The 26,764-nt window shown below is 41.0% G+C and overlaps 2 protein-coding genes across 23 annotated transcripts in view; one reads left to right on the top strand and one right to left on the bottom strand.

Annotated features, from left to right (window-relative positions):
* The window catches only part of AP-1gamma (adaptor protein complex 1, gamma subunit), a 233,201-nt gene extending 213,446 nt beyond the window's left edge, over positions 1-19,755 (bottom strand). For 2 of the 5 annotated variants that reach the window (XM_065436802.1, XM_065436803.1), the window contains exon 1: positions 19,617-19,755. In XM_065436802.1, the coding sequence (XP_065292874.1) occupies positions 19,617-19,645 (29 nt within the window). In that variant the 5' untranslated portion in view covers positions 19,646-19,755. The other 3 variants (XM_065436806.1, XM_065436804.1, XM_065436805.1) reach the window with 3 other exon arrangements.
* Positions 19,481-26,764, top strand: part of LOC135905756 (NACHT and WD repeat domain-containing protein 2) — a 146,446-nt gene continuing 139,162 nt past the window's right edge. For 13 of the 18 annotated variants that reach the window (XR_010565475.1, XR_010565474.1, XR_010565477.1 and 10 more), the window contains exon 1: positions 20,734-21,172. The gene's annotated coding sequence lies outside the window, so the exon portion shown is untranslated. Of the gene's footprint in view, positions 19,503-20,732; positions 21,226-26,764 lie in introns of those variants that run through there. The other 5 variants (XM_065436798.1, XM_065436793.1, XM_065436801.1 and 2 more) reach the window with 4 other exon arrangements.

Here is a 26,764-nt window from a genome sequence, read left to right as displayed (position 1 = left end):
TACGGACAAACCCTGTACTTGTAGATGCAATACATGTGTGCTCTCACCAAATTAAATCTGAACACTGCAACATACTAGGATACAATAGTGGTGCCACCTGCCTTGACCACTTGAAATAGAGAAAAAGCGCTTTTTTCCACTCTGCCATTGCAACAGACATGCGTGTTTGTTTCGTTGCTAAGGTGTACACAGATGCTAATTGGCCTACAAGGCTGGCTGTTTAAACTTTATGTGATAATGCATGACTGCGTATTCTCTGAAGAGCATCAATTTTTTAAGCAAACTTCTTAATTGTTCCTACTGCTCCCTCTTGTATGATAACATGCTTTGTAATGTGTAGCATGACAAACATTCTAATGCCGTGAAAACCAGGATGTAAAATTCGTTGATAATAATGATGAGAAGGCTGTAAATTATTTGCAAGCTATTCTAAAGGTATTCAATATTTGATTCGGTTTTGGAGCTGCTATGCTCATTTCCTGAATTCAATCTTAAAAACTAATGTTCACACACTCCTACCCAAAAAATATGCTATATATTTGGGAAGCTTTTCTCCAAAAGAAGCAAGCCATGGCACAGCTCATCACATAACCATATGCAACTTGTGAATGTCTTAAGTGTGTCAAACTTTAATAAAGAATGAACACATTCTTCTCCAGATGTTTTATACTCTGCCATGTGTTCTATTTAGGTACACTAAAGTGGCACTAGCCATTATACATCAAATGTCAACAGGCAAACAGAACACCTGTTTCAGAGCATGCCGCCAGTGTAAAAACGGGGCAGTGCACTACACAATAAGCACACGTTAAAAAAATGCCAATGACAGCAACTGTAATGAAAGTAAGTACTATAATCTATTTAAACAAATGACTTCAATGCAGTCCATATCACTCTTCATATCACTCTTCTCTGTCAACTAATTTTGACCTGGCAGCAACATTTTCAGAGTGACAAGCATGCCAGTTTGACACAGCATTGTCGAAGGACATGCTTTTCAAGTAAGGCAATATTTTTATGCTTTCGAAATAAGCTTTTCATTATTTTTGCCCTTCCCATAAGCGAAACTTCAGATAAATTGAACACTTCTTTCTGTTCCTTTGAGTTTTGTATATGCAAGGTGGGTGCTTCACTACCCAGAAATTAAAAGGCTTGTTTTATTCACGCTAGACAATGCGAACCTGTTCACATCAGAGCCGGTATAACGTAAAACTATTCCAATCTGTTTTTATTCCAAATCGGCCATTCACCCTCTGTGATAGGTCAGAATGGTTAGAGTACAGCCCATATGGGCGAGGGCCCCGCCCAAATGGGCTGAGCATGAGCTACTTTGACATATTGGGGAGGGCTAAAGGCCAATTTGGAATAAAAACAGATTGGCATAGTTTTACATTACACCGGCCCTGTTAAGTGCCATTTCCATGCTTCTTGCACAAAGCCTCAACTACCTCCCCTGCAATTGCACGAAACAGCAACCCTATTCTGCACAAAGCCTGTACTACGTAAAACGAACGGCAACGTGCACATTTGCCCCACTACACTGGTGAAGCAAATAAAGCGCAGCATCTCTTGAACTAGTTCAGAAAGTGCAGGCAAAGTTAATTGATGTACTTTCTATCTAAACAATGCTAGACACTCTGAAGGCAATGAAAGCCTACATGTGCACACCATGTATCGGAGTCATGTAAGTGCCTTAATGGACACCAAAGGGAAAAATAATTTTACCTGTATTAGTACATTACCCTCCTACAATACCAAAAAAAAAAGCCACTCTTGGCGTAAGAAGAGGCTCAGTAACCCAGAAAACATGTCAAAATGAAAGGTGGGTGGTAGCACCACCTTACAAGTTCACGCACCAGCTCATATGACATCATGGATTTTGACAGCACCTGTGTGGGCCTGGTTAATTTTTTTTAGTGGTAAAGATGAGCTGCACTGTAGTTTAACAGAGCCAAAGAATGGCATTGGCAACTTTCAAGAACTTCAACAGAGGGACAATGGTCAAAATACGAAATATTACTTCAAAATGCATGACATCCCACTGACATCCTGGCACAGAGTATTTGGCGCAAACCAAAGGAAATTGAACTTTGCCTTTCATTTTTTCCTTACAATAATAAACCTTTAACTGTGAAATTAATGGAAACAGTTTTCAAATAATGCTTTACTTTATCAGTTTAAACTGATTCAGTCTTTCTCTTGCTCTATAGGCATTTTAAATCCTTAATTGCTGCGACAAATTCCAAAAAAAATTTTTAGACGTAAAGAATATTTTTCCAAGACCTGCATATTTTGTGGTATTTTTTTTTAATTTTCTGCATTTTTTAAATTTTTTTGTAAAAATTGGCAAAAATTCACGTCATTGGCACCAGAGGGCACTCGTGATGACGAGTTATCTCATCATCGACAATTAAGGGGTTAAATAAGTAGTTTCAGCTTTCCTGATACCTTCATTGTGAGAATCTCCCCAGCCAGAAACAAAATTTAACCAAATAATTTAGGTCAGCATTTGGTCTTTTAGTTACGATCGAGAGTTGTGAATATGCAGTTCACAGCAACTTTGCCATGAAAGTGCAATACTATTCAGAACACAGTACAATAGATGAGGTGAACACTGCACAAAATAATAATTATGGTCTACCTGTGCACAACTCAACCTACTTGTAGCTGACAATGTTAAACATATATAGGGCATATAGGGTGCTGTTTTTATTAACACAATTTTTAAAAATTGATCGTGACATGTTGCACAATTCTACTTCTTGAGCTGCATTACCCTAAACGGTGTACATTACTGTCATGAGTAATCGAAGAGCATACACAGCTAACTACAAAAATTTTTGCTCATTAACTTTTGAACTAATTACTTTATGGCACATATGGCAACTTACAAATTGTAGTCAAAGTTCTGAAGGTATATCTATTTATTTATTCATGCGAATACCTGCAGCACCATAATGGCACTGTAGCAGGGGGGGGGGCAGGCGTTTCAGACATATGCTGGTACAGAAAGGACCGACTCCAAAAAGAAAATATACATATACAGAAAGCTCAGAAAAACCCACTTGGAACAAATTCTTAGGATGACAGCAGTCTCAAGATATGCCTTCCCAATGTGTGTGATGAAATGCATTGGTGTTCCAGCTATCTTTGAGCTTCAATACATAAGAAAAAAGTTTATTAAAGAAGTAAGTGCGACAGCGGTGCACTTTTACCACAAGTTTAATAGCACTTATCTCAACACTGGTGCTAGCTTCAAAATTCGTTCCAAGTGGACATGCCTAGTGAAATCACTGGCTACAGTTAGTAAAGTGCAATATGTGTGCTAAATCAATTAGTTAAAAAGCTTAATTGTGATTTTTGTTTAACTAGTCAATTATTAATTTTGATTTCTTAAGTAATGTCCACGTTTTCGAGTAATCCAGCTCAATAAGTAGATTTGTGCTATATGCCTTGGGCAATTTTTGTTTCATTCGGTTCATGTTAAAAGTATAAAAACAGGTGGTATGTACAAATTTTTGGATGCATACGGATGTCCAAGATGTTGCACCTTCCCAGGACAACAAAATACCCAGCATTACGTCTTAGATCTTCAACAACATAGACAAGGTTGAAATGCTAGGTTCGGCAGGAAAAACAAATTGATTAAAGCATAGTAAACATTTATGATACTATGGAAACAAACTGATGATGATTGCTGGGTTTTAATGGCGCAGGGGCATAAAAAAAACAGCAATCACAAACAAACTGATGAAAAAATCGTAAAAATTTATTTAGCTATAGCACGCTCTTAACAGTATAACAGCACAATATATGAAGACGGGTAGAGGAAAGAATGCACACCACCTTGCCTGTCCTCGTGGGCTAGTCGAATAAACAAGCCCAGCATCGCTCAGGTCTGCAATGACACTGTCTTTAACCCAAAAGATTGCTTTTGCTGTTATAATCACATGACAAACCAGCTGCACAACGGAGAGACATTACATATGGAAGAGCAGTAGTGTCAGGATGGCTGCCCCACATGCAACATACATCACAGAGTATCTGCGCTCTATAAAACCAACCGCAAGCTGGTATGCAATATATCCATCACTACAACAGCAGCACAGGTGGGCTTAAAAGTTTCAGAACAACATATTTTCAGCTACGGGTCAAGCAGACAAAACAAACCACAGCAGCGAGTGACAACTGATGCCATCAGGGAGAAATCAAGGCTCGGCAACTGAATAAAAGGACAGCAAGCCAAGGCAATGGCTCTCTCATAAGAACAGTGTCAGGAGATCAAACATTTGGAGACAAATCCCTAACTTCAACAGAAAGAGCAAAGAAAAAGAGCACAACTTTTCATGAAAGTTAACAAAATTTGCTACTCAGCTATCAGTAGAAAAGCTCAAGCCAACTAACTTCTGGGAAGCAAATGAGGCAATTATTCAATGCACCTGGGGGAATGTTGTCATTAGTGCACTGTGCACAGACCCCAAAAATTACCCTTGACCTCCAGCCCAGTTGAGAGCAGACACCTCAATTTATACTGTTGCCACAAAGGTTACTTATGACTGGGGCCACAATGGCTGTGCAACAGTTGAAATGACCTTTTATCTACATTTTTCATCAACACCGAACCTTACCTCTCGCGTAACAAATGTGTGTAGAGTCCATACTAGGTGAAATATAACAGCAACTGCATACTACCTTAGCTAAAAGGCCAAGAAGCAACATAACTAGCCCAAACAGTGAAGAAAGTTGCGAGAGGCAAGACCTTCATGAAGAAATGGAGCATGAGGTGTGTATTCACCTGTGTATTATTCATTCAACAAAATATTTCACAAAAAGCGGTCCCACAATTCCAAATTAATGGAGGATGTGTCTTTGATGCAATGGTAGTTGCACTTAAAAACAAGTCAAATGTTCAATACATTACAATGTGATAATGAAACCCCATACATCTGACAGACCCTTGTATTGCCAACATTTTAAGGTCTACAGGCACCACAAAAGCTTGCACAAATGCCACATTTACAATTCTTCCAGTTTGACCCATTGATAACAGTGCACACTGTACCAACTTAGCTCCAAAGCTTGCTAGCCCTACATATTAAATATAACTTACCAATGCCAGCAAACTGTTCCATTCTATAAAAAAAGCATTTATTCTTATGTCCCCCAGCTATATTATTTTTAAAAATTTGTAAAAGCAGGCAAATTGATTGGAGGTCAAACAACCACTCTGCCACCGGCTTTAAACCATTTCAATTACTTCAAAACATTTAAAGCTACAGCAGAACATCATGAACTTGTTTTCTGCTAGTGAGCTTCCTGGTGTTACAATTTCCCAGTCATATCACTGAAATCCACCGTGATGCTCACCTAACATGTTCTCTGCTTACAGGTGTGCATGCTAGCAGTCCCATGAATAGCATATTACAGGGGTCCACTGAACATAAAATTAAACAATGCCATCTTAATACCCAAGACTTTAGAACAGAAGCAGAGATAATGTGTTGACCATTTACTTGAAAAAAAAATTGCACTAAAATTGCAATATTATGGAGCCATGGTGTACTGCAGTTAAGGAATTAAAGAGAGAGAGAGAGAGAGAAGCCAAAGCCATTGTAGAGCATGTTTGCATTCTTTACTCGTAACTCAAAAGAGGAAAGCCTTACTATTCCAAAAACAGTAATTGTTTAATAGCAACCTACTTTGCTATAGCCATATGCACGTCCATGCAAAAAGCAATGAAAGAAAAACAATTCCTTTGCAATTGACGGAATTTTGTGACATTCTGCCACAGCAAATTTTTGCGATTGTTTCACTTCAACATCAGTTATAACCAAGGTCCCTTGCTTTTGGGTAAAACCCGACATTTCTTTATTTTTGCACCAAGAACAATGTTAGTAAAAATTACGTAAAAAATGAAATTTCTCCGTGAAGTTCGCCCTTTCATAAAGAATAAGTGAGGTGTTTGAAAACTAATAAACACTGCCCACATTTTGCGAGCAAGCGGTCATGGATATATAACACTATTAACATCATTAATATATGAAATGGTATATGCCTTGTTTTCCCCTTAACATTTAAACGAGAACAGCCCAACACTTGGGCAAAAATTAATGCAGCCCTGACGCTGCTCTGCATTGCCAACAGTTGCTGTGGCATGGATGTTTAGCTAAATATGTTACGTTCAAAGAAGGATGGCCGATTCATCTGGCAAGTATTCTATTAATTTTGTTGCAAGAGTGTATTTTGAGAACCAGGAAAACAAGACGACAACAAAAACGGACTAAAGCCCCAACAGGTCTAGGATGGACACAGAAATGTTTTCAAAGCACATGATAATGTACTTCAACAAGTATAAGGCCTGGTAATGGAAAGCACCAAATCTCCTGCAAAGCATGCTGCATGCACAGCATTTTCTACTTTTTTTCTGAAGGAATGAAGCGATCGCCAGACTCGCCTCTATTCGCTGTTTTTGTTGACGTTTTTTATTTTAATCTAATAATAATGCCTGAAAACAAAGATTTGTGGAGATGAGCATTTTTTTTTTTTTTTATCCCGGAAAGTCTAACTTTGAACACCCTGTATACAACGCATGTTTCTTCACCTCATGGTTATTTCCACTAAGTTACATATGCAATTATCATCATTATCATCATATTTTCTGTCCACTGCAGGACGAATGCCCCTCCCTGCGATCTCCAATTACCCCTGTCCTGCGCCAACCGATTTCAACTAGCGCCCACAAATTTCCTAATTTCATCACTCCACGTAGTCGTCGTCCTCAACTGCATTTCCCTTCTCTTGGTACCCATTCTGTAATCTTAATGGTCCAACGGTTACCTAACCGACGCATTACATGACCTGCCCAGCTCCATTTTTTTCTCTTGATGTCAATTAGAATATCGTCTATACCCATTTGTTCTCTGATCTAAACCATTATCTTTCTGTCTCTAAACGTTGTGCGTAGCAATCTTCGTTCTATCGCTCTTTGCGCGGTCCTTAACTTGTTCTCAAGCTTTTTTGTCAGTCTCCAAGTCTCTGCTCTATATGTCAGCACTGGTAAAATGCACAGATTGTACACCTTCCTTTTCAATGATAATGGTAAGTTTCCAGTCAGGAGCTGACAATGTCTGCCGTATACGATCCGACCTATTTTTATTCTTCTACGAGTTTCCTTCTCATGATGAGGGTTCCCTGTGATTAATTGACCTAGGTAAACATACTCCTTCACAGACTCTAGAGGCTGACTGGTGATCCTGAACTCTTGTTCCCTTGCCCCGTTATTCATCACTATCTTTGTCTTCTGCATATTAATCTTCAACCCCACTCTTACACTCTCTCTATTAAGGTCCTCAATGATTCATTGTAAATCGTCTGCAGTGTTGCTGAATAGAACAATGTCATCGGCAAACCGAAAGTTGCTCAGGCATGCGTCGCCGATCCTTACTCCTAAGCCTTCCCAGTTTAATAGCTTGAATATTTCTTCCAAGCACGCAGTGAACAGCATTAGAGAGATTGTCTCTCCCTGTCTGACCCCTTTCTTTATAAGTATCTTCCTGCTTTTCATGTGTAGAATTAAGGTAGCTGTAGAACCTCTGTAGATATTTTCCAAGGTATTTACGTAAGCCTCCTGTACTCCTTGATTACGTAATGGCTCTATGACTGCTGGTATCCCTAATGAGTCAAATGCCTTTTCGTAATCTATGAAAGCCATATAGAGAGCCTTATTGTACTCCGCGGATTTCTCGATAACCTGATTAATGACATGGATATGATCCATTGGAGAGTATCCCTTCCTGAATCCCGCCTGTTCCCTTGGTTGAATAAATTCCAGTGTTGCACTTACTCTATTGGAGATTATTTTGGTGAATATTTTATATAATACTGGGAGTAAGCTAATCAGCTTATAGTTTTTCAATTCTTTAATGTCTCGCTTTTTGTGGATTAGTATGTTTGCATTCTTTCAGTTTTCTGGGACCCTTGCAGTCGATATACACTTCGTATAGAGAGCCACCAGTTTTCCTAGCATTGTGTCTCCTCCATCTTTGATTAAATCTACTGTTATTCCACTCTCTCCTGCCGCTTTTCCCCGTTTCATGCCTTGCAAGGCCTTTCTGACCTCATCGCTAGTTATAGAAGGAGTTTCTGTATCCTGTTCATTACTGTTTCTAATGGAGGTATCCTGGCTCCTCTGGGTATTGTACAGGTCAGTATAGAATTTTTTCGCTTCTTTTACTTTATCATTGTGATTGCTGACATTACCCTGCTTATTTTTCAGTGCATATATCTTGGTTTGTCCTATGCCAAGTTTCTTTCTCACTGATTTCAGGCTGCATCCATTTTTTACAGCTTCTTCAGTCTTTCTCACGTAATAATTTCTAATATCGCTTATTTTCGCCTTGTTGATCAGTTTTGACAGTTCCGCGAATTCTATCTTATCTCTAGAGTTGGACACTTTCGTTCTTTGTCGTTTTTTTATTAGGTCCATTGTTACTTGGAAGAGCTTGCCTACTGGCTGACTTGGTGCCCTAGCCTCCCACTTCAATTGCTGCCTCTGAAGCCAGCCTAGTTATGGTTTCATTCATTAGCTCTATGTCATCATCATCTCTCTGTTCTAAGGCTGCATATTTGTTTGCAAGTACCAGCCTAAATCTGTCTGCTTTTACCCTTACTGCCTCTAGGTTGACCTGTTTCTTCTTGACCAATTTTAATAATAATAATAATAATAATAATAATAATAAGCTTTATTTCCATCAAAACAATGGAGGGGTCGTGGGTAAAAGCTGCTGAACAGCTTGACTAGAGCCCACGGTCCCCTCTACAAGGCAGTACAGGAGCATGCATGAAACATACAGGCATCTAACAAACGACAAACGCAAAATTGATTCGATTTAATGCCTTACAAGGAAATCAATATTAAAATTGTTCAACGACACAACATATCACCTGGCGCAGTTCGCAAATTGTAGTACGACCTAAATCAATTTCACATTTATTCAGATTATTAAGAAGTTTAGGCAAAATATACGACAGTGCAACCATAGAATAGTTAGCACGGGGAGTGACCACCTTCCAGTATTCAGACTGACGTATAGTATAGGATGTGGGCTTTATTTCCAGCTTAGCTAGGTTGCGAAAAAAATTCAATTTTCTTTTAATTTGCGTTTAAAGGCAACAATTAGTCTACAGCTGTATAATTTCCAGACAGGCATTATATCTGCTTTAATGAACAGAGTATGTGTATGAGCATTGTAGGGGACATCAAAAAGAAGCCTAATTATCTTTTTTGTAGGATGTACACCTTTGTTAAGTTAGTTACTGTGGTAGATCCCCATACTATAGAGCAGTAAGAGAGGCAAGAGTAAAAAAGAGAATAATATATCAGCTTTTTTACGCTGAATGGTAATATTGACCTATGTCTGGATAAAATACCGACACTTGACAGTTTAGTGCAAGCAGAATTTACATGAATATCCCATAGCATATTTTACAAAAACGTGACCCCAAGAATTTTAACTCTTTCTCTCTTCTTGCTCTTAATACTCTTCAAATTGAGGTGAATCCTAGCCCTCACTAATCTAGGATCGCTGCACTTTACCCTACCTATCACTTCTACATTCTGCACTATGCTGGGATCAGCAGAAGGTATGAAGTCAACTTCATTTCTTGTTTCACCATTAGGGCTTTTCCAGATCGACTTTCTGTTGCTACACTTCCTGAAAAAGGTGTTCATTATTCGAAGCTTATTCCTTTCTGCAAATTCCACCAGCATCTTTCCTCTAGCGTTCCTAGAAAAAACTTCGTAGTTGCCAATTGCTTGTTCACCAGCCTTTCTTTTTCCTCTTTCGCATTGAAGTCGCCCATTACTACAGTATACTGAGTTTGCACTTTTCTGAACATCTTCATATAACTGATCTACTTCTTCATCATCATGACTGGATGTTGGAGCGTAGGCTTGTACTATCTTTAATCTATACCTCTTATTAAGTTTGATTACGACTACAGCTACCCTCTCATTAATGCCGTAGTATTCGTCAATGGTGCCCGCTATATGTCCTTATGGATTAGGAATCCTACCTTGTATTGCTTCATATCTAGGAGACCTCTATAGCAGAGGACATGTCTATTATTCAGCAATGCATAAGCCTCACCGGTTCTTCTAATCTCACTAAGGCCAATGATATACCAAACAATGTCTGATAGTTCCTCAAAGAGTCCTGCCAAGCTAGCCTCACTCGAGAGGGTTCAGATGCAATAAACAGCATCATTTGCAACATTGCATAAATGAAAAAATATAGACCTTACCTATTACATCTAATCATAAAATACCACAGGCACAATTTATAGAAATGAATTATGGGTTACGAAACATAGTTTGCTTGTGATAAATCTACACAGCCTAGTGACTTCTGAAGAAGGCACAAAGCTGAACTGGTGATCGTACACATCAGATAAACTTAACAGCTGGCACAAAACCATCAAGTACCACGTTAATAAATTGAAATGTGAATAACAAACACCTTTTATGTGCAATCACATGGAAGTGTGACATGCAATCGCTGGGTAGCCAGTTTCTAAGCATGTAGAAGCCCCAAGTGTATGTTTAGGAGTCTAACTCATTGTTACAAATACAGGTGAAACTGGAAATGAAATGATGCATTGGAAAAGTTTCAGGATTCTTCACGGTTGAACTTATGAGCACTGTAGATGCAATGTATACTGTCAGTAACAAATTACGATTAGGTGTCGAAAAAAATATCAAGGTTGTATAACATTTTATCGGAAGAAATTCAAGGTAGAATGATCATTTGTGCCTTTTCATGCGAGTACTCGTAATTACAATGTAATTAAATCTCAATTTCATGTACAATCATTCATGTCACAACTTTTCCTAAAATGGATTGAATCACCAATTCAAACCACATACACAAATTAATTGGCTGCAGTCACTGCAAGACAAGAAAAATAGTTTTTCACCATTGCTGACAGAGTGTGGCATCTCGAAGATGGTAGTGTGCCTTTAGTAAAGTTTTTGCATATAGCAACATTCTTCATACTGAATTGAAATGGAGCCACAGAGTGTTCAGGTGGTGTAATCTACCACCTCATGAAAAAACTAGCAAAAACAGGTCATGTACACAATGCATACACAGTGACTGAAGGGGTCATACAACAAAGAAGCAAGCCTGTCTGGCACATTTATAAACGAGGAAACTTGTCCCACACATCAACAAATGCGGCCCTAGCAATAAGACAGAATCGAGTTTCAGATGCAAGTCACAACAAATGAAAATATGAAAAATTTTTATGCATTCTGCAATGATGATTAATGTCAAACAAATAATAAATATTTTAAATAAACAGCAATAATTTGCCATATCACGCACTCAATCTTTTTATCTCTTCTAAGGAATTACCCTTACGACGACTATTTGTGATTGGCCTGCATTTCACACTATCAGTGTAACCAGAATATGCCCAACGGCACAAGTGAAGGATGTTGCACTGTTCAAGATAGAAGTCCTGCAACTGAAAACAAATCTGAAAGTAAGCAATGGGTATAATGGCCTTTGAACTGCTTTATAACCCAAAAACAATGAAAGATCAGTCTACAAACATAAGAAGTATCCATCTACAACAGGTGCAGAAGACTCCATGTTTACAAGTAGTATTAGGCTTAATGTGGCGAACTGAGCGTGTTGGTACATATTTGAAAGTGCCGCGGCGCAAGAAATGAACTGAAGCATAACTGCGAGTCGGCCTAGTTGGAACAGATTCATCTTAAAACTTTCTGTGCGCAAACAAACAGGGACAAAGGATAGGGGCAACACAAGGACGAGCGCTTTCTAACAACTGGTTTTATTTTTGAAGAACTACCTGCCTAAATACCCACAGATCTGCGCGATCTAGTCAACAGAGCAAGCCTATAGCGCATATGATACCCGCAGATCTGCGCGATCAAGTCAAAAGAGCATGTCAATATTACCTATAACATTTGTGACAAGAAGACGTGGACAAAAGCCACCCGGTCAAACTAAAAACAGCAAGGTGCATAAAACAACCACTTACATTAAAATGCGTTAAAGATGTGATGATAGAAGTGAATTTTCTTTATCTAACAATGAAACAGAAGGATGGCTGATGCATCTTTCTTTTTGTTTTTCAATCCAGTGTGCTTCCACGATTTCCCTAGCGGTTTGATTCCTATGCCTATACAAAATGTCTGTGCTAGTAAGACAGTGGAGCAATCATGTTCTTGGCAATGCATTGCCAAATGCGTACTAGGGCGACCTTTTATTCTAAGTGGTTGTTTAATGCACATTGCTGTTTTTAGTTTGACCGGGTGGCTTTTGTCCACGTCTTTTTATCACAAGTGTTATATGTAATATTGACATGCTCTTTTGACTTGATCGCGCAGATCTGCGGGTATCATATGCACTATAGGCTTGCTCTGTTGACTAGATCGCGCAGATCTGTGGGTATTTAAGCAGGTAGTGCTTTAAAAAGTAAAACCAGTTGTTAGAAAGCGCTTGTCCTTGTGTTGCCCCTATTCTTCGTCCCTGTTTGTTTGCGCACAAAAAGTTTTAAGATGAATCTGTTCCAACTAGGCCGACTCGCAGTTATGCTGCAGTTCATTTTTAGTTCTTCCAACCCTCTTTCTACTTGTCCAAACTATAGCTTAAACAACCCAGCAGTTCTGGTGCCTATTATCGCGGTCTGTGAGTGCAGAGCCCGGGTGTTAAGCTGGTTCCTGAACCTTGGGGAATGCCCTGATGAGGTGTTGTTGGTGACCAGATGGTTGCCCCCGTCTGCAGGACACGGGAGAAGAACGATCAAGATCTTGCGCTCAGAGAGCCGGAGACAGGTTAGACATTTCAAAGAATGTCTAAAGGTGGCCTGTTCGTCTGCTTCCGATGGTCTTTTTAACGTGAAGGCTTTTCGGGACTGGTGCAGACAGGCAAATATTGTGACTGAGGTTATATGGAACGATGTTCGTCGAAAATTGCTGAAGAAGAAAAGGGAAGTGACAGAGGGACGCCTCCTATTACTAGGGGGGTGCAACGGTGGAAGAACGGCTACAACAGGTTCTCAAGTTGGGGCCAAAGTTCCGCGTGGAACCAAGGATCGACATTGTGGACAGGTTAGCACTTACAAGGGACATTGCCAGGAGTGTACCAGAGAAAGAAAAAGAACGATGTGTGGTGGAATGTGTGGACGTGGTGGCTAAAGCTTCGGTAAGCGATAGATCCAGACCCAATGTTGATAGGACAGCTAAGTATTTGGTTGAGAATAATCTGCGTGTTGTTCAAGCAGACAAGGAAGGCTTTCTGGTTGTTGTACCAAATGATTGTTACTTAGAAAAGGCTTTCCTAGAGGTGAACAAGTGCTTTAAGAAATGTGATGTGAATGCAGAAAACGTTAAAAAGAAAGCGGTGGAGATATCGAAAAAAATGTGACCAAGATAAGCTTGGGCCACGTGTAAAGAACTCAAAAGGAATGAAATTGGAGATATTTCTTACGGCAAAAACCCACAAGCAAGAAATTCCATTTAGGCCAATTGTGTCCGAGCGAGGGTGTTGGCAAGTTCTGGTCGCAGAGTTCCTGCAAAAAATGTTGAATTCCCTAGAAGTGCAGGATCCGTACTTACTGAAAAACTCTGAAGGCCTTGTGAATTGTCTGGCATCAGATAGAACAAGCTGCAGCTGAGGATTCAGCATAGATGTTCAAGATATCTACTATTCCTTACCGCATGGGCCCCTAATGTGCAGAGTTAAAGATTGCATAACAAATGAGAATGACGAGGTGTCGTTCTGCAATACGTGTGGCATGGCCGTTGAACCCTTTCTTGAACTTCTGCATTTTTATTTAGAGAATACACATGTAGGATTCTGTGGTGAAACGTATATACAGGCAAGGGGTGGGTGCATCGGGTCAAAGGTAGCTCCCATTCTAAGTAGCATATTTTTGGGAAGCATAGACAGAGAGTTGGCCAAAGATTTAGAAGGTGTAGTAAGTAAGGTATACAGATATGTCGATGACTACTTGATTTTAGGCTGTCCTGTAGACAAGGGTGCCTTCAGGAATAGGGTTGTAGAAGCCTTCAATTCTCTGGGCAAGGGCTTAACATTTACTTCGGAAGTACCGGTAGATAATAAGCTACAGTTTCTTGATGTCAAGTTAAAATTCCTACCGGAACATGTGTGTTGGTCATTCTCACCCCGAGCTGGAAAACCGCTAATGAACTATGCCTCAAACCATTCCAGGCTTGTGAAGAATGGGATAGTCATTTCGTGTTTGCGGTGAGCGTTGTTGAAGTCATGTCACCACACTGTAAAGATTGCATTTTTTGAGCAAGTTGATAGGTTGAGAAAGGCTGGGTACCCGCTCGCTGTGATGCTGGCATAGTGCACCAGACTAATGAAAGAACTTAAAAAGGATAAAGGACAATGCACACAGAATCAAAGGCAGAAGGATGTAGCTTCCAAGGTTTCAGTGATTCCGTGTGTGCACGGCCTTTCACACAGACTTAAAAAGGTGGCTGGTAGTTATGCAGTAAAAGTGGTATTTTTGGCAAAAAAACAAAATAGGTAGTGTGTGTTCTAAGGTTAAAAAGAAGTTCGAAAGTAAGGATGATGTAAAGAAAGAATGTAGTGTTAAACATCCGCGCAAGAACCAATTTGTTGAGTGCGTGAAGAACGTTGTGTATCAGATTCCTATGACGCGTGGTCATGTGTACGTAGGGCAGACTGCAAGATGCATTAACACGAGGTTAAGGGAGCACTTGTCTAGTCTGAAAGGTCGCCCTAGTACGCATTTGGCAATGCATTGCCAAGAACATGATTGCTTCCCTTGTCTTACTAGCACAGAGATTTTGTATAGGCATAGGAATCAAACCGCTAGGGAAATCGTGGAAGCACACTGGATTGAAAAACAAAAAGAAAAATGCATCAGCCATCCTTCTGTTTCATTGTTAGATAAAGAAAATTCGCTTCTATCATCACATCTTTAACGCATTTTATTGTAAGTGGTTGTTTTATGCACCTTGCTGTTTTTAGTTTGACCGGGTGGCTTTTGTCCACGTCTTTTTATCACAAGTGTTATAGGTAATATTGACATGCTCTTTTGACTTGATCGCGCAGATCTGCGGGTATCATATGCGCTATAGGCTTGCTCTGTTGACTAGATCGCGCAGATCTGTGGGTATTTAAGCAGGTAGTTCTTCAAAAATAAAACCAGTTGTTAGAAAGCGCTCGTCCTTGTGTTGCCCCTATTCTTCGTCCCTGTTTATTTGCACACAAAAAGATTTAAGGCGCAAGAAAGACACAGATGGAGACAAGACAACAAGGATGAGCGCTGAATTTCCAACAACATGATTGTGAATGGTTCACGAATATACACGTGCTGTCCGAGCCTGGGATTATCATCTGTGTATGCGTAAATACACCAGCTTCTTGTCTGATGGAATGATGGAGGCCATGCTGACACCTCCCTCCCTAAGTCTAGGAATCCATTCAGATTCTGCGATTTCCCGTGTCACAAGCATTTTACTCTTCTTGATAATGGAAGTGTTTTCAAGGTCAGGCAAACAGTCCTTGCAAGTCAGACAATGACTTGCCAGAAAGCCTTCAATATCCTTTCCTTCATGCGCATTTTTTATGTTGTTTGCATGCTCCCTTAACTAATCGTTAACACATCTCCCAGTGTGGCCAATGTACACTTTTCTGCACCTTAATTAAAGAAATTTGATAGACTACAACTTCTGCACATTCAACAAAATACTGCCTGTGCTCTGTGCTGCAGTCACTCTGCTGGGTTGCCGCCGAGTCGGTGAACCTGTAAAGCTTTGACAGCTTGCTGGGGGCAGAGAACACGACTTTCACGTCATAATACTGGGCCACCTTTTTCAAATTGTGTGATACCGTGTGAATGTAAGGTATCACAGCTACCTTCTGCCTACGCTATGCGCATCTTTTTGAGAAGGTCTTCTGGGACTGAAATGACTAAGTGCTAAGGATACCTGGCGCTCAGCAGTCTTTCAGGTTGATTACTGAACACATCTGAAATACAGTACGGGCAATATTACAGTGCAGGCAATATTGTGCGGGTCTATATTTGTGAGCCATTCACAATCATGTCGTTGGAAGTTCAGCGCTCGTCCTTGTCGTCTTGTCTCTGTCCGTGTCTTTTCTGTGCTGCCACCTTTTCAAGTATTATGCTCCTGTGCATAAGCTCTTGAGCATAATGTGCAGCATCACTTGTGTGCACTCTGTTCTATGACTTGGGAACAAAAGATTTGGTGAAAATTAGAAAAGCTTAAATAACATGTTTACTTTGAAAAATGAATGTTGATGTCAATTATACCATGCCATTTATGCACACATGCCCAATACAATTTTTAGTTTGAAATTGGGGGCCTTATTCTCCGTGGATCACTTGAAGGAAACATCTACTTTTGTTTGACATGACATCTGATGCAACACTACACTGGATCAATGGGCATTCTGTCAACTTGCTAAAGAGCTATAAGAAATGAAATTATGCCAGCAGGTCTGAGTGGATGTGACGAAGTTTGCATCCACTTAAGCTGCTTTAGTCAATGCACTCTGAAAGGGGTATTCTCAAAAGGGATCAACAAACAATATGGCCTTAGAATGTACTCTGTCTAGTTCTGGTTAATCACCATGTGTGCAAGCAGTTTTTGTAAGTGCATAAAGAGCATGCTAACAGATTTTTGCATCAGAACTTACTGTCTATCCATGACAATACCACACGCAGGAACAATGAATACTACTTCCAAATCAAAAGCACATTCTTAGAGCACATCTGCTGCATCTTGTTGAATGATTTATGACTAAGGATGTGAACGTTTGAGACCTCCAATATAAATGTATTTTTTTCATTTTGTTAGGTGTATATGCACCTTTTTCATCCGTGTCCAGTTTGCCCTTTTTAACATTCTTGTGGATTACCAAGGTGCCCAAACTGCCATGTTGATACAATAATTTGACTATTATATTCCTCAAATATCCACTCGTGGTGGAATGGTGAGATGTACTTTTAACACGCTTCCCTTTTCTAGTGAACACTGCACGAAGTGAAAGATTATTATGCTATACTTGCACATGCAAGATCCCTCTTTCATCTCTCCGACCACACGATAACTCAGTGACCTGAACAAGTACATGTATACGTTATCTCTGGGTGTTCTGGGCAGCCTTCAGACCCTTGCTTAATGCAATATTTCATCCATCCAATGGTGCTTACCTCATTATAGCCACTAGCATTGTTAAGAATATCGAGTCGCAGAAGTATATAACCAGCCTAAGGCTCCATATGCATCTACCTAGTCAAGTCCTTTCTCTATATTGTCATTTCTATATTTTTAGTGCTTAGAGCTACTGTCTCGTAACTTGTCATTTTGTTTTGGATATTTCATCCAACCTCTGGCAATTGAAAAAAATATGTGGTTCCTAGAAGTTGGAATTACTACACTCCAGCTGCAGAAAAAGAAATTAATTATGTGATATATACATATGCACAATTTAAAATATTCACATACCCCTGACTAATAGTAATTACCCAGTTACACATAACAAAGTCATAGTTTCACTACGAGATAAGCCATCCATGGCAGAGGGGTATCGCACTAAGAGGGTAGCAATTAGTTACTGTGAGGCTTCTTGCATGTGTCAATATGTAAAATAGCTACAAAGCAGATCTTATGAAATTTTGTTATTTTTACACGGAACCATACAGACATTTGTAGCTGTTACAAAAATGGTCATGACTACTGCCAGCACTACAAGTGGTCATTAATAGTGCTCGCAGTATGTCTTCATTTGACATTAGAATCCATGCCTAATAGTGAGCTAAAACAGATTTTTGTAAACTGCCCATTTAAAGAATCATGCAAAGTTATTCATACTGAAGCTTTTAGCTCACAAGACAAGGATGAGAAGGAGACACAAAAAACACAAGCACTGCTCCTGTGTCTACTTCTTGTCCTCATCTTGTGAGCTAAATAAAAACTTCAATCATGTCATACCAAAGTGCCCAAACAGCTACATTATCTGTGTGGTGAAGAAATTACATAAAATATTTTACAATTCTTACTGTTTAAGAGATAGTAAAGCACACAAAGCATAGGTCAGGTACGGTTCAACTGCTGTGCATTTTTCACAGCAGAACAGTAACAAGAAGTGAACACAAAAAGTTGAAGCGAACTTGATAGCCCTCGCGAATTGAAACACAGCAACAAACACAACAAAAACTGCAAAAAGATATCGGTGTGCCTACGTCGCCGATACAACACGTTATATATTATGTGGCCATAATCGGATAAGCTAGAAATAAGCATCTCAAAAATCTATACAAGTACAGTCCTGTGTTGCAATTACTCATCACGACGTAAACTCGGTTAACCACACAAGATTCGCAGTCTTTATAAAGCCTGCTATATACTAACTAACGCTAATAGACGAAACAGACACCTGCGAAAATACTGACAGCTGACGAAGGGAAACTTTTTGCCCAACAACATGCAATAAATGAAAATTTATCTCAGCGGAACAAACAGAAGACGGTAAGCACAGTGCTCTGCATTCCGTACGAACAAGTCGGCCTCTGGGAAAGGAAGAAATTGTAATAATGGAGAGCTAGCTTGGCACGTAGCCGAGAAACGTACCATTGCTACGGATCTATACCAACATTGCATGCCGATTAACATGAAAGTAGGCATCTCCACTGGTAATGTCCTTGTCGTTCGGCAACGGTAGAAACAGTCCAAGTTTCACAACTCTTCTCACACTAGCATCGTGGATTCACGACAGTGACGATATGCTGTGATCTTTCTTATCGCATTTCGACTATGTAGTTAGTGTACAGAGAGGCTCTCGCGAGCGAGGGATGAACATCGGATGCCCGCCACCACGAATTACGAGTACTACAGTGTGCACATAACCTAAAATGCTAGCAAACTGAAAGCCGACAGGCCACTTTCTAGCCAAACGAAATTTGCACCATAAAACTGGCCTTGCCGCGCCCCAAAAAGTAAATGATGGCCACGAGTACTCATATATTTCTTCTGGGAAAAATAACACGTATTCCACATACTGAACGCAGCTTAGAATACCGGCACGGCAGTATATATATTCTGAAATCAAAAGGAAAATTCGTTTCCGCCACAAAATGCATCCGCCCACGTCCGATTCGAGACATTCGGTGTCAAATAAAAATAAATAAAATAATACGCGACAACCTTTAGACCTTACGGTGGTGGAGAAATTCGGGCTTGATGCTGGCGATCATCCGATCTTTTTTCACTTCTACGGAGGCGTCACTGGCGCCGCAAACGCCTGCGCACTACACGGTAAGCCTAACAGCAGTTAGCCGAACCAGCGCAGACGAATAGTAGTACCGTATAGCAACATGGCGCCGGTCAATGTGCAAGTGTACGAGCGGTAATCAGCAGTCCGTTTTGAGCGGCAGTTTGCGTCAAGATCAAGGTGAAATGTTACAGAACTTGACTCCGCACATGGTTAACGTTGTCAAGAAATGAACTGCATCGAATGACTGTTGCACAAGTAGAGGAAGAAAGATTTTAACGTTATGTATGTTACCTCGAAAAGAGAGCCGCTTGTAGATCCATTGTGCCATCTAGTGAGAAGCACCTTAAGTTTTCTAACGGAAAGAGGTCGCGTGGATTAGTTGGAAAAGTTTCCGCTTGGGTATAAGAACGTACGCTTATCTGTTTTTCATAAAAGTTTTAAGTGACTAAAACGGTGCTTAGGATATTCTTAACTCGCTTGGCCGCGTTTTTACCATTTGGTTTTACATTGTTGGAGCAGTGACACGTAGTACTGTACATCCGTACATTATGCGTTGCTAAAAAAAAAGTTGATGATCAAGAATGAGAGAGTGTCCGATGCCATGCGGTTGGTTGTAGAAAGGAGGTTATGGTTGTCAGTGTGTTCTCTACCTTTCTGTACCGGGAAAGCTGCTTAATTAGGCTGTTGCGTCATAGAGAAAGAAATTGTTGCGTGATAATGGCGTGCTAGCCCGATGCTCAGTGGCAGTGGCTGATCAAGTGTTCGCCCATCAGCGACATGCGTGGCATGCTGGCGTCGGCGCATAGGCATGCATAGGTATTCAATGGTAGCGAGGGAAGCTTCGCCGTTACCACTGGTCGCGGTGTGTGTTGCTTCCGTGCAACTGCAATCTGAGTTTGTACTATTTGCATACGCCTGCGCTGTTAGCATCGAGGGGCCGTAATTCGTTAGGATATATTTCATTTTCCGTTGTCGTTTACGCCGATACATCACTCTGATCCCGACGGTAATACATGCGTACCGGCGTTCTAGCAATGACGACAAGCGCAAAGAAGGTAACATCAAGTAGAGTGTTATAAAGTGCGGCCCCACTGTCTGCTGCTCACGAACGTGCTAAGTCTTTGTACATTAATTGACGTGCACCGAAGTCTTTGTAAACACGATCACCGCAATTCTTCCTAAAATAATAAAGCAAAATAAAAAATCCAATTTAGAGCACGACTAGAAATTATGTTTCGGCTTTGCTTCCTTTTTTTTTTTCAATAACTGGTTTTATGCCTCATTATGTAGTGTTTCAGCATCTAAGGCACCCGTTTTCGGCTTCAAACGTGTTGACGTTTTCGGTTCTAATTTTCTGTGCAGTGCCTCCACTAGTTCGTATCCTTTATTTTTGGCAATGTATAGAAATAGAGCCGCAACGCTGGTAACTGGCACTTACAACGGTATCATTTATCCTTAGCTGTTACTGATCCGGAACTCCGCGTGTTTCTGACAAACCTACGTTCGGTTTTGCAGACACCGCAGGACACCGCATCATATGATTCGTTCTCGTTGCTCTGCCATGCAGCATCCGCGGATGATCAATACTGCGCATGACCGTATCCATCCAGTCGCCCTGGCCAAAATGGCGAGCGTTTGGCGTTCACGAGACCTTCTCGCCCCGAAACCTTCCTTGTTCCCTTCCGTTTCACTGTCGACCTTCGCGTTTCGTTTGACATGCAATCGGTGATCTCGACTCCCTGTTTCATCACAGGCCCGTGGGTATTGCAAGTGGTGACTGTAGGAAGTATTTTAGCAGTGTCGACGAATCACATCGACTTGGTTTTGCCGGGGATCCCTGGAAATGTGTGAGTGCGTTGACTGAGCCTGATCATTGCTACGGAGCCGTCTCAAATTTGACGTAAGAGCTGCTGAATATTTTGCAAAACCCGTCGGTGCGATGTCACCAAAGCCTCAGTGTTTGAATTTTCGGTCTTTCGAGCTGTACCTTGACGAGTGCGTGACCTCTGGAAAAGGGCCACATTAGGTGCGCGTGAAACCGGATGCCTCGAGCATACATACGCTCGTGGATGTGTGTTATTTTTAAATACAAAAGTACAAGCACTGTATCGCTCATGTTAAAACTGCCTGTCGCACGTTTTTCTGCCGGAAACGCAAGCATAAACAAATACGAAGGTGCCGCGTCGCGGGCCTTTATTGACCGCGTCCTAAACGCAAACATGCGGTTGTTGCTTGTCGCGTACATCCATTAGATGTTTGCTCGTTAAGTTGTATCGGCATACATGGCGTCCGCCAGGAAACAACGAGCAATTATGTCGAGTTATCCGAAATATACGAATTTTTTTTTTTTTCAACCTCGCGCATCTTTCCGTACAGGACGTAATCTGCAGTATTCGACATAATTCCTAAAATACTCCTTGCATCGGCCCGTGTGGTTTTTAAGTGGCTGCATGCCGGCTTCCGCACAATCACGTGGTATTTAACCACCAATCGAAGCGATTGTTGACAAAAACGGGGGAGACTCCTATTTTCTGTGTTAGTGGGTGTGTGTGGTCTGTTTACATGTATGTGGTATTTTCGAAAAAGTACAGTGATAAAACATCTTGATTAGTTTTTTTTTTCGCCATAGTAAAACATTATAGGCGGTCAGGTAAACTCGGTTTCAACCTAGCAAGCTACATCTAGGTGCTAATTAACCGCTTTGCTTCCGAGGACGAAGAGCACGCGCAACTGAACCAACTGGCGCAGCGGAAAGAACGGCCGACGGTATCGCTTACGCGTCTGTGCCCGTGCTTCGTACTCCAAAGCAATTTGTTCACCGTTAAAAATTCTGTTTAACAAGGCGCGATTGAAGTTTCAGGTCATCGTAAGCACTCTTGGTACTTGCGATGTCCAATTGCGGCAGCTTTAAATATTCGCGGCTTGCTTTTAGCGCATGTTGACCCGAGTGGTGAGCAAGTACGCAGTACCTACAATTGAAAACCCGCGAATAATGCTATTCCGACGTGTGCACCGCTCCGACGCCGCGCTGAAAGCTTTCCTACGGGGATGCTTTTGTACACCGCGCGGCTTGTTCACCATCCTCATCTTAAAAAATTGCTCCCCTTTTTTTATTTCTGTATTTTTGATCGATGGAAAAGTTAACAATTCCGTATCTCCGTTTTCTTTTCACCTTTCTCTCCCACTTTTTTTATTCCTTTATTTTTATGGTTATATGGGAGATGGCCGGGTGGGCAATGACGTGTTTAAGACGAAGGTTGCCGATGAAACGATGAAGGCGTTTTTTATGTGCGACCGCGAAGATCGTATATGGCGCATTCACTTGGTTCCTACCGCGCTCCGACTCGGTTTTCAACGATGCGCAGACCCCTGGAGTTTGCTTGAAATTGGAGCTAGATGAGCAATCAGAGGAGCCACATGATCTCGGTAGCACTCGCTCCGAGCGCAGTGCTCGAAATGAACCTGACGAATGTGTCCCGAGCGCTCGATTCCCACCTGCCTGCCGGGAATCTAGCAACCAAAGTGTAATTATCAGCATAGAGTTTCCTACAAAAATAATTTTTGTAGGAAACTCTATGATGGATGGATGGATGGATGGATGGCGGCTATACCCTTTGTAACGGGCGGCGGCTGGCGCCACCTAGCCTTTTGCTCCCCCCTCCTATTTTATTATTATTCTTTTTTCCCAACCTAGTTTTTACTCCCCTCCCCCCCCCCCAAGATAATAATAATAATAATAATAATATTTTTTATTCACTTCAATTCGTACAACGTGTTCCAGCCTGCATAAGCGTTGCCGCTTGTGTGCTGAGCTATAACTATCTAAAACAGTAGAGGAAACATTTTGTCCCCGATTTATGTTATTATCTATCCCTTGACTTCCTCCACCAATCCTCTAGCCTCCCCTTCGTTACTGCCACTCTTTTCTCATCTATTTGCCCTCGTTCCCCGGGAAAACCTAATGCCCCTTCCATATCTGCCTCTGTTCCCTCTGCCTGGGTCGGGCGAAGGGCTGTGCATCTCAGCACTATATGTTCAGTGGTCTCCATTTCTGCTCCGCAAGCTGCGCACCGAAGGTCCACGTCTTCAAATTTATCCCTGTATGTTTTCGTCCTCAAAACCCCCGTCCTAGCCTCGAATAATAGTGAGCTGCCCCGCGAGTTATCAAATAAGAGCTCTCTCTTAATCTCCTGTTTTTGTGACCTATACATTGATAGCGATGGCTTTCCGAGCATTCTTTCTTCCCACATTTTTCTTTCCGTCTCCTTCACCTCCTTTCCCACACTAGAACCACTTTGGATCCCCTCCCTCGGCTGTAGGTATCTATTCCTCAGCTTCCTCGTTCGGAGTGTCCACTTTGTGTTCAAACTTTTCATGTACAGATATTTGTACACTTTTCCTGCCCACCTTTTTTCCTCCAGTGCTGAGAGTCTCTGTTCAAATTTTATTTTACTTATTGCCTCTCTACCTTCAAATGACGTCCATCCCATGTCCCCCTGCACTCCCTCATTTGGGGTGTTCCCGTGTGCTCCTAAGGCCAACCTGCCTACACTTCTCTGTCTCGTTTCCATGCATGCCTGAACTTCCGATTTCATGCACAGTACTGAATTTCCGAATGTGAGGCCAGGTACCATAACCCCTTTCCATACGCCCCTAACCACCTCGTACCTATTATAGTTCCAAAGTGCCTTGTGTTTCATTACAGCCGAGTTCCTTTTCACTTTTTCAATCATGATTTTTTCCTGTTCTTCCAAGTACTTTTTGCCCTCGTTTAGCCATATGCCCAAATACTTGTATTTTTGAACATGATCAATCTTAGTGCTTTGTATTTCCAATGGCTCCCCCCTTTCTGCATTGTATACTATTACCCCTGACTTCTCTCTACTGAATTGGAATCCCAATTTTTCTCCCTCCTCTCCACATATGCTCATTAGTTCCTGTAGTCCTTCTCGGGTGTCAGCAAGCAGTACTATATCATCTGCATACATCAGTCCGGCTAGTACTTGAACTACCTTCTGCCCTTCCAGCATATAGCTTATGTCGGTTCCTATTGTGCTCTGTTCTAGTCTCTTTTCCATTTGGCTCATGTAGATCATAAAAAGCAGAGGTGACAATGGACAGCCCTGTCTGAGACCGCTTCTTATTTTAGCTGGCTTTGTAGTTTCCTCCTCCCATGTTATCTCTACCTCATTATCTGTATAAACTTGTTGTAGGAACTCTATCATCTTTCTCTCTAGACCATATTCCCTCAACTGGCTCCATAACTTTTCTCGGTTTACATTATCATAAGCTCCTCTAATGTCTAAAAAGGCTATCCATAGTGGTTTCTGCCTGGCTGTCGCTATCTCTATGCACTGTGTTATAACGAATAAATTATCATCTAGCCTTCTGTTCCTTCTAAATCCATTCTGCAGTTCTCCCAAGATCTCTTCTCGTTCTGCCCATTCCTCCATTCTCTCCTTCGCCATCTGCATTGCTACTCTGTATATGACTGATGTGATAGTTATTGGCCTGTAGGATTTAATGTTGTCCTTGCTTCCCTTACCTTTGTAAACTAATAACATTCTGCTTGATTTCCAGTCCTGTGGAACATCTCCCCCTACTACTATTTGTTCAATAAGTTGTCGTAATTTTTGTTTACTTTTCTGGCCTAATATGCTTATCAATTTCATAGGTATGCCGTCAGGTCCTGTCGCTGTTCCCACTGGGACCTTGTGTTCAATTCTGTCCCATTCCTTACTTGTCATCCTTCTGTACTCCTCCTCTAATTCTGTCCTGCTGTTGTCATTATTCTCCATTTCGTTACCCACTGGCTCTGCAAATGCTGCCTCTATTGTTAACCTAATATATTCCTGAGCTTATCAGGACTGGGTGTCGATTGTGATGGTACTTTCGACTTGTTTTCGAGCGCTCTAGAGCGCTTCCGCGGTTCGGCTGGTTGAAATCAAGCCTTTGCCTGCTTTGCCCACGTGGCCTCGATCGACCAATTAACCCTGTAATGCCCGAACATATATGTGCTACGATGTTTTGGTACCTCAAAATACTGATTTAAGCACGGGAAGCAAGTTTTAAGGTGTGGACAGTTCAGCAAATAATCGCTAATTAATTATACTAATTCATTTATAACTCAAATAACCTTTGTTTTGTTGTTTGTACAAATTTGCTCTCCATGCCCAGAAATAAAGGTAAATAAGTTGTTATACGTAATTTTCATTGATATGGAACTGTGATTTGGCATTACAGAGTTGATTACAATCACAAAAAATAGTCGTGAGTATAGCATTAATTGATCAATTGGAAGGTTAATGGATCAATCACTTATCCTACTAATTATGCAAAAAAATCGCTATTTCAAGTAAACTGTTCCTTTTTAGAAGGGCTGGTAGCTCTAAAATAACACCTTTGAGCAATCTGAAAAAGAAAGAAGCTAGGTGTATAAGATAGTGTAGTGACTGTATATCATTAGAATTTGTTGTAAAATATTAAATTATCACCACAACAAAACAGCCAATTGTGGCGATAGCAGCGGTGCTGCACGGCAAGAGCTAACTACAGAAACAGGAAGAGTGAATGAAATTCAGACAGTTGATGATTTGCAAAAATCTGAAGGTGGTTGTTATTCTGCAAAGCTGTCTTGTAGCCAAGTTTGTGGGACAGCCAACTTGAAGGATTATGCAAATTGTCCATTAGCTCACTGTCTTAACACCCTTGATGACAGAAAAGAATTGAAGAACCATTAATTTTTATGACAATTTAAGCTCCTTATTGCATTGCTCGAAATAAAGGGCAAAGCACTTGTCTTCGCTTGTGTTGACTTTGCTTTTACTACGCTTATCTGGTTAACCCCTTAAGTGCTTTAGATGAGCCTAGCTCGTCAATGCAGTACTGGTAAATTTTGCTTTGGATGAGCTTAGCTGTTCATGGCCGTATCCTTGTTTTCAAAGTGATTTAGATGAATGGAGCGCGTCTACATTTTTTTTTTTCTCTTAAAGTACAGATGACTGCATAGTGTCAGTGCTCGAAAGTCACATTTATTGCACTTTTTGTGTTTTACTATATAGATGACAGCACTTTTTTAGCACTCAAACGCCGTGCTTATTCTATCTTTGTGTTCTACTACACATATGGCAGCCTTTTGTCAGGACTCGAAGGCTGCGTTTATTGCAGTCTTTTTGTTTTACTACATAGAAGGCAACCCGCCATGGTTGCTTAGTGGCTATGGTGTTTGGCTGCTAAGCACTAGGTCGCGGGATCTAATCGCGGCCACGGCGGCCAGATTTCCTTGGGGACGAAATGCGAAAACACCCGTGTACTTAGATTTAGGTGCACATTAAAGAACCCCAGGTGGTCCGAATTTCCAGAGTTCCACCACGGCGTGCCTCATAATCAGAAAGTGGTTTTGGCACGTAAAACCCCATAATTTAATTTTAATTTAAATT

The sequence above is a fragment of the Dermacentor albipictus genome, chromosome 1 (genome assembly GCF_038994185.2).
Source record: "Dermacentor albipictus isolate Rhodes 1998 colony chromosome 1, USDA_Dalb.pri_finalv2, whole genome shotgun sequence".
Lineage (NCBI taxonomy): Eukaryota > Metazoa > Arthropoda > Arachnida > Ixodida > Ixodidae > Dermacentor > Dermacentor albipictus.
This window is presented reverse-complemented; position numbering and strand designations above follow the sequence as displayed.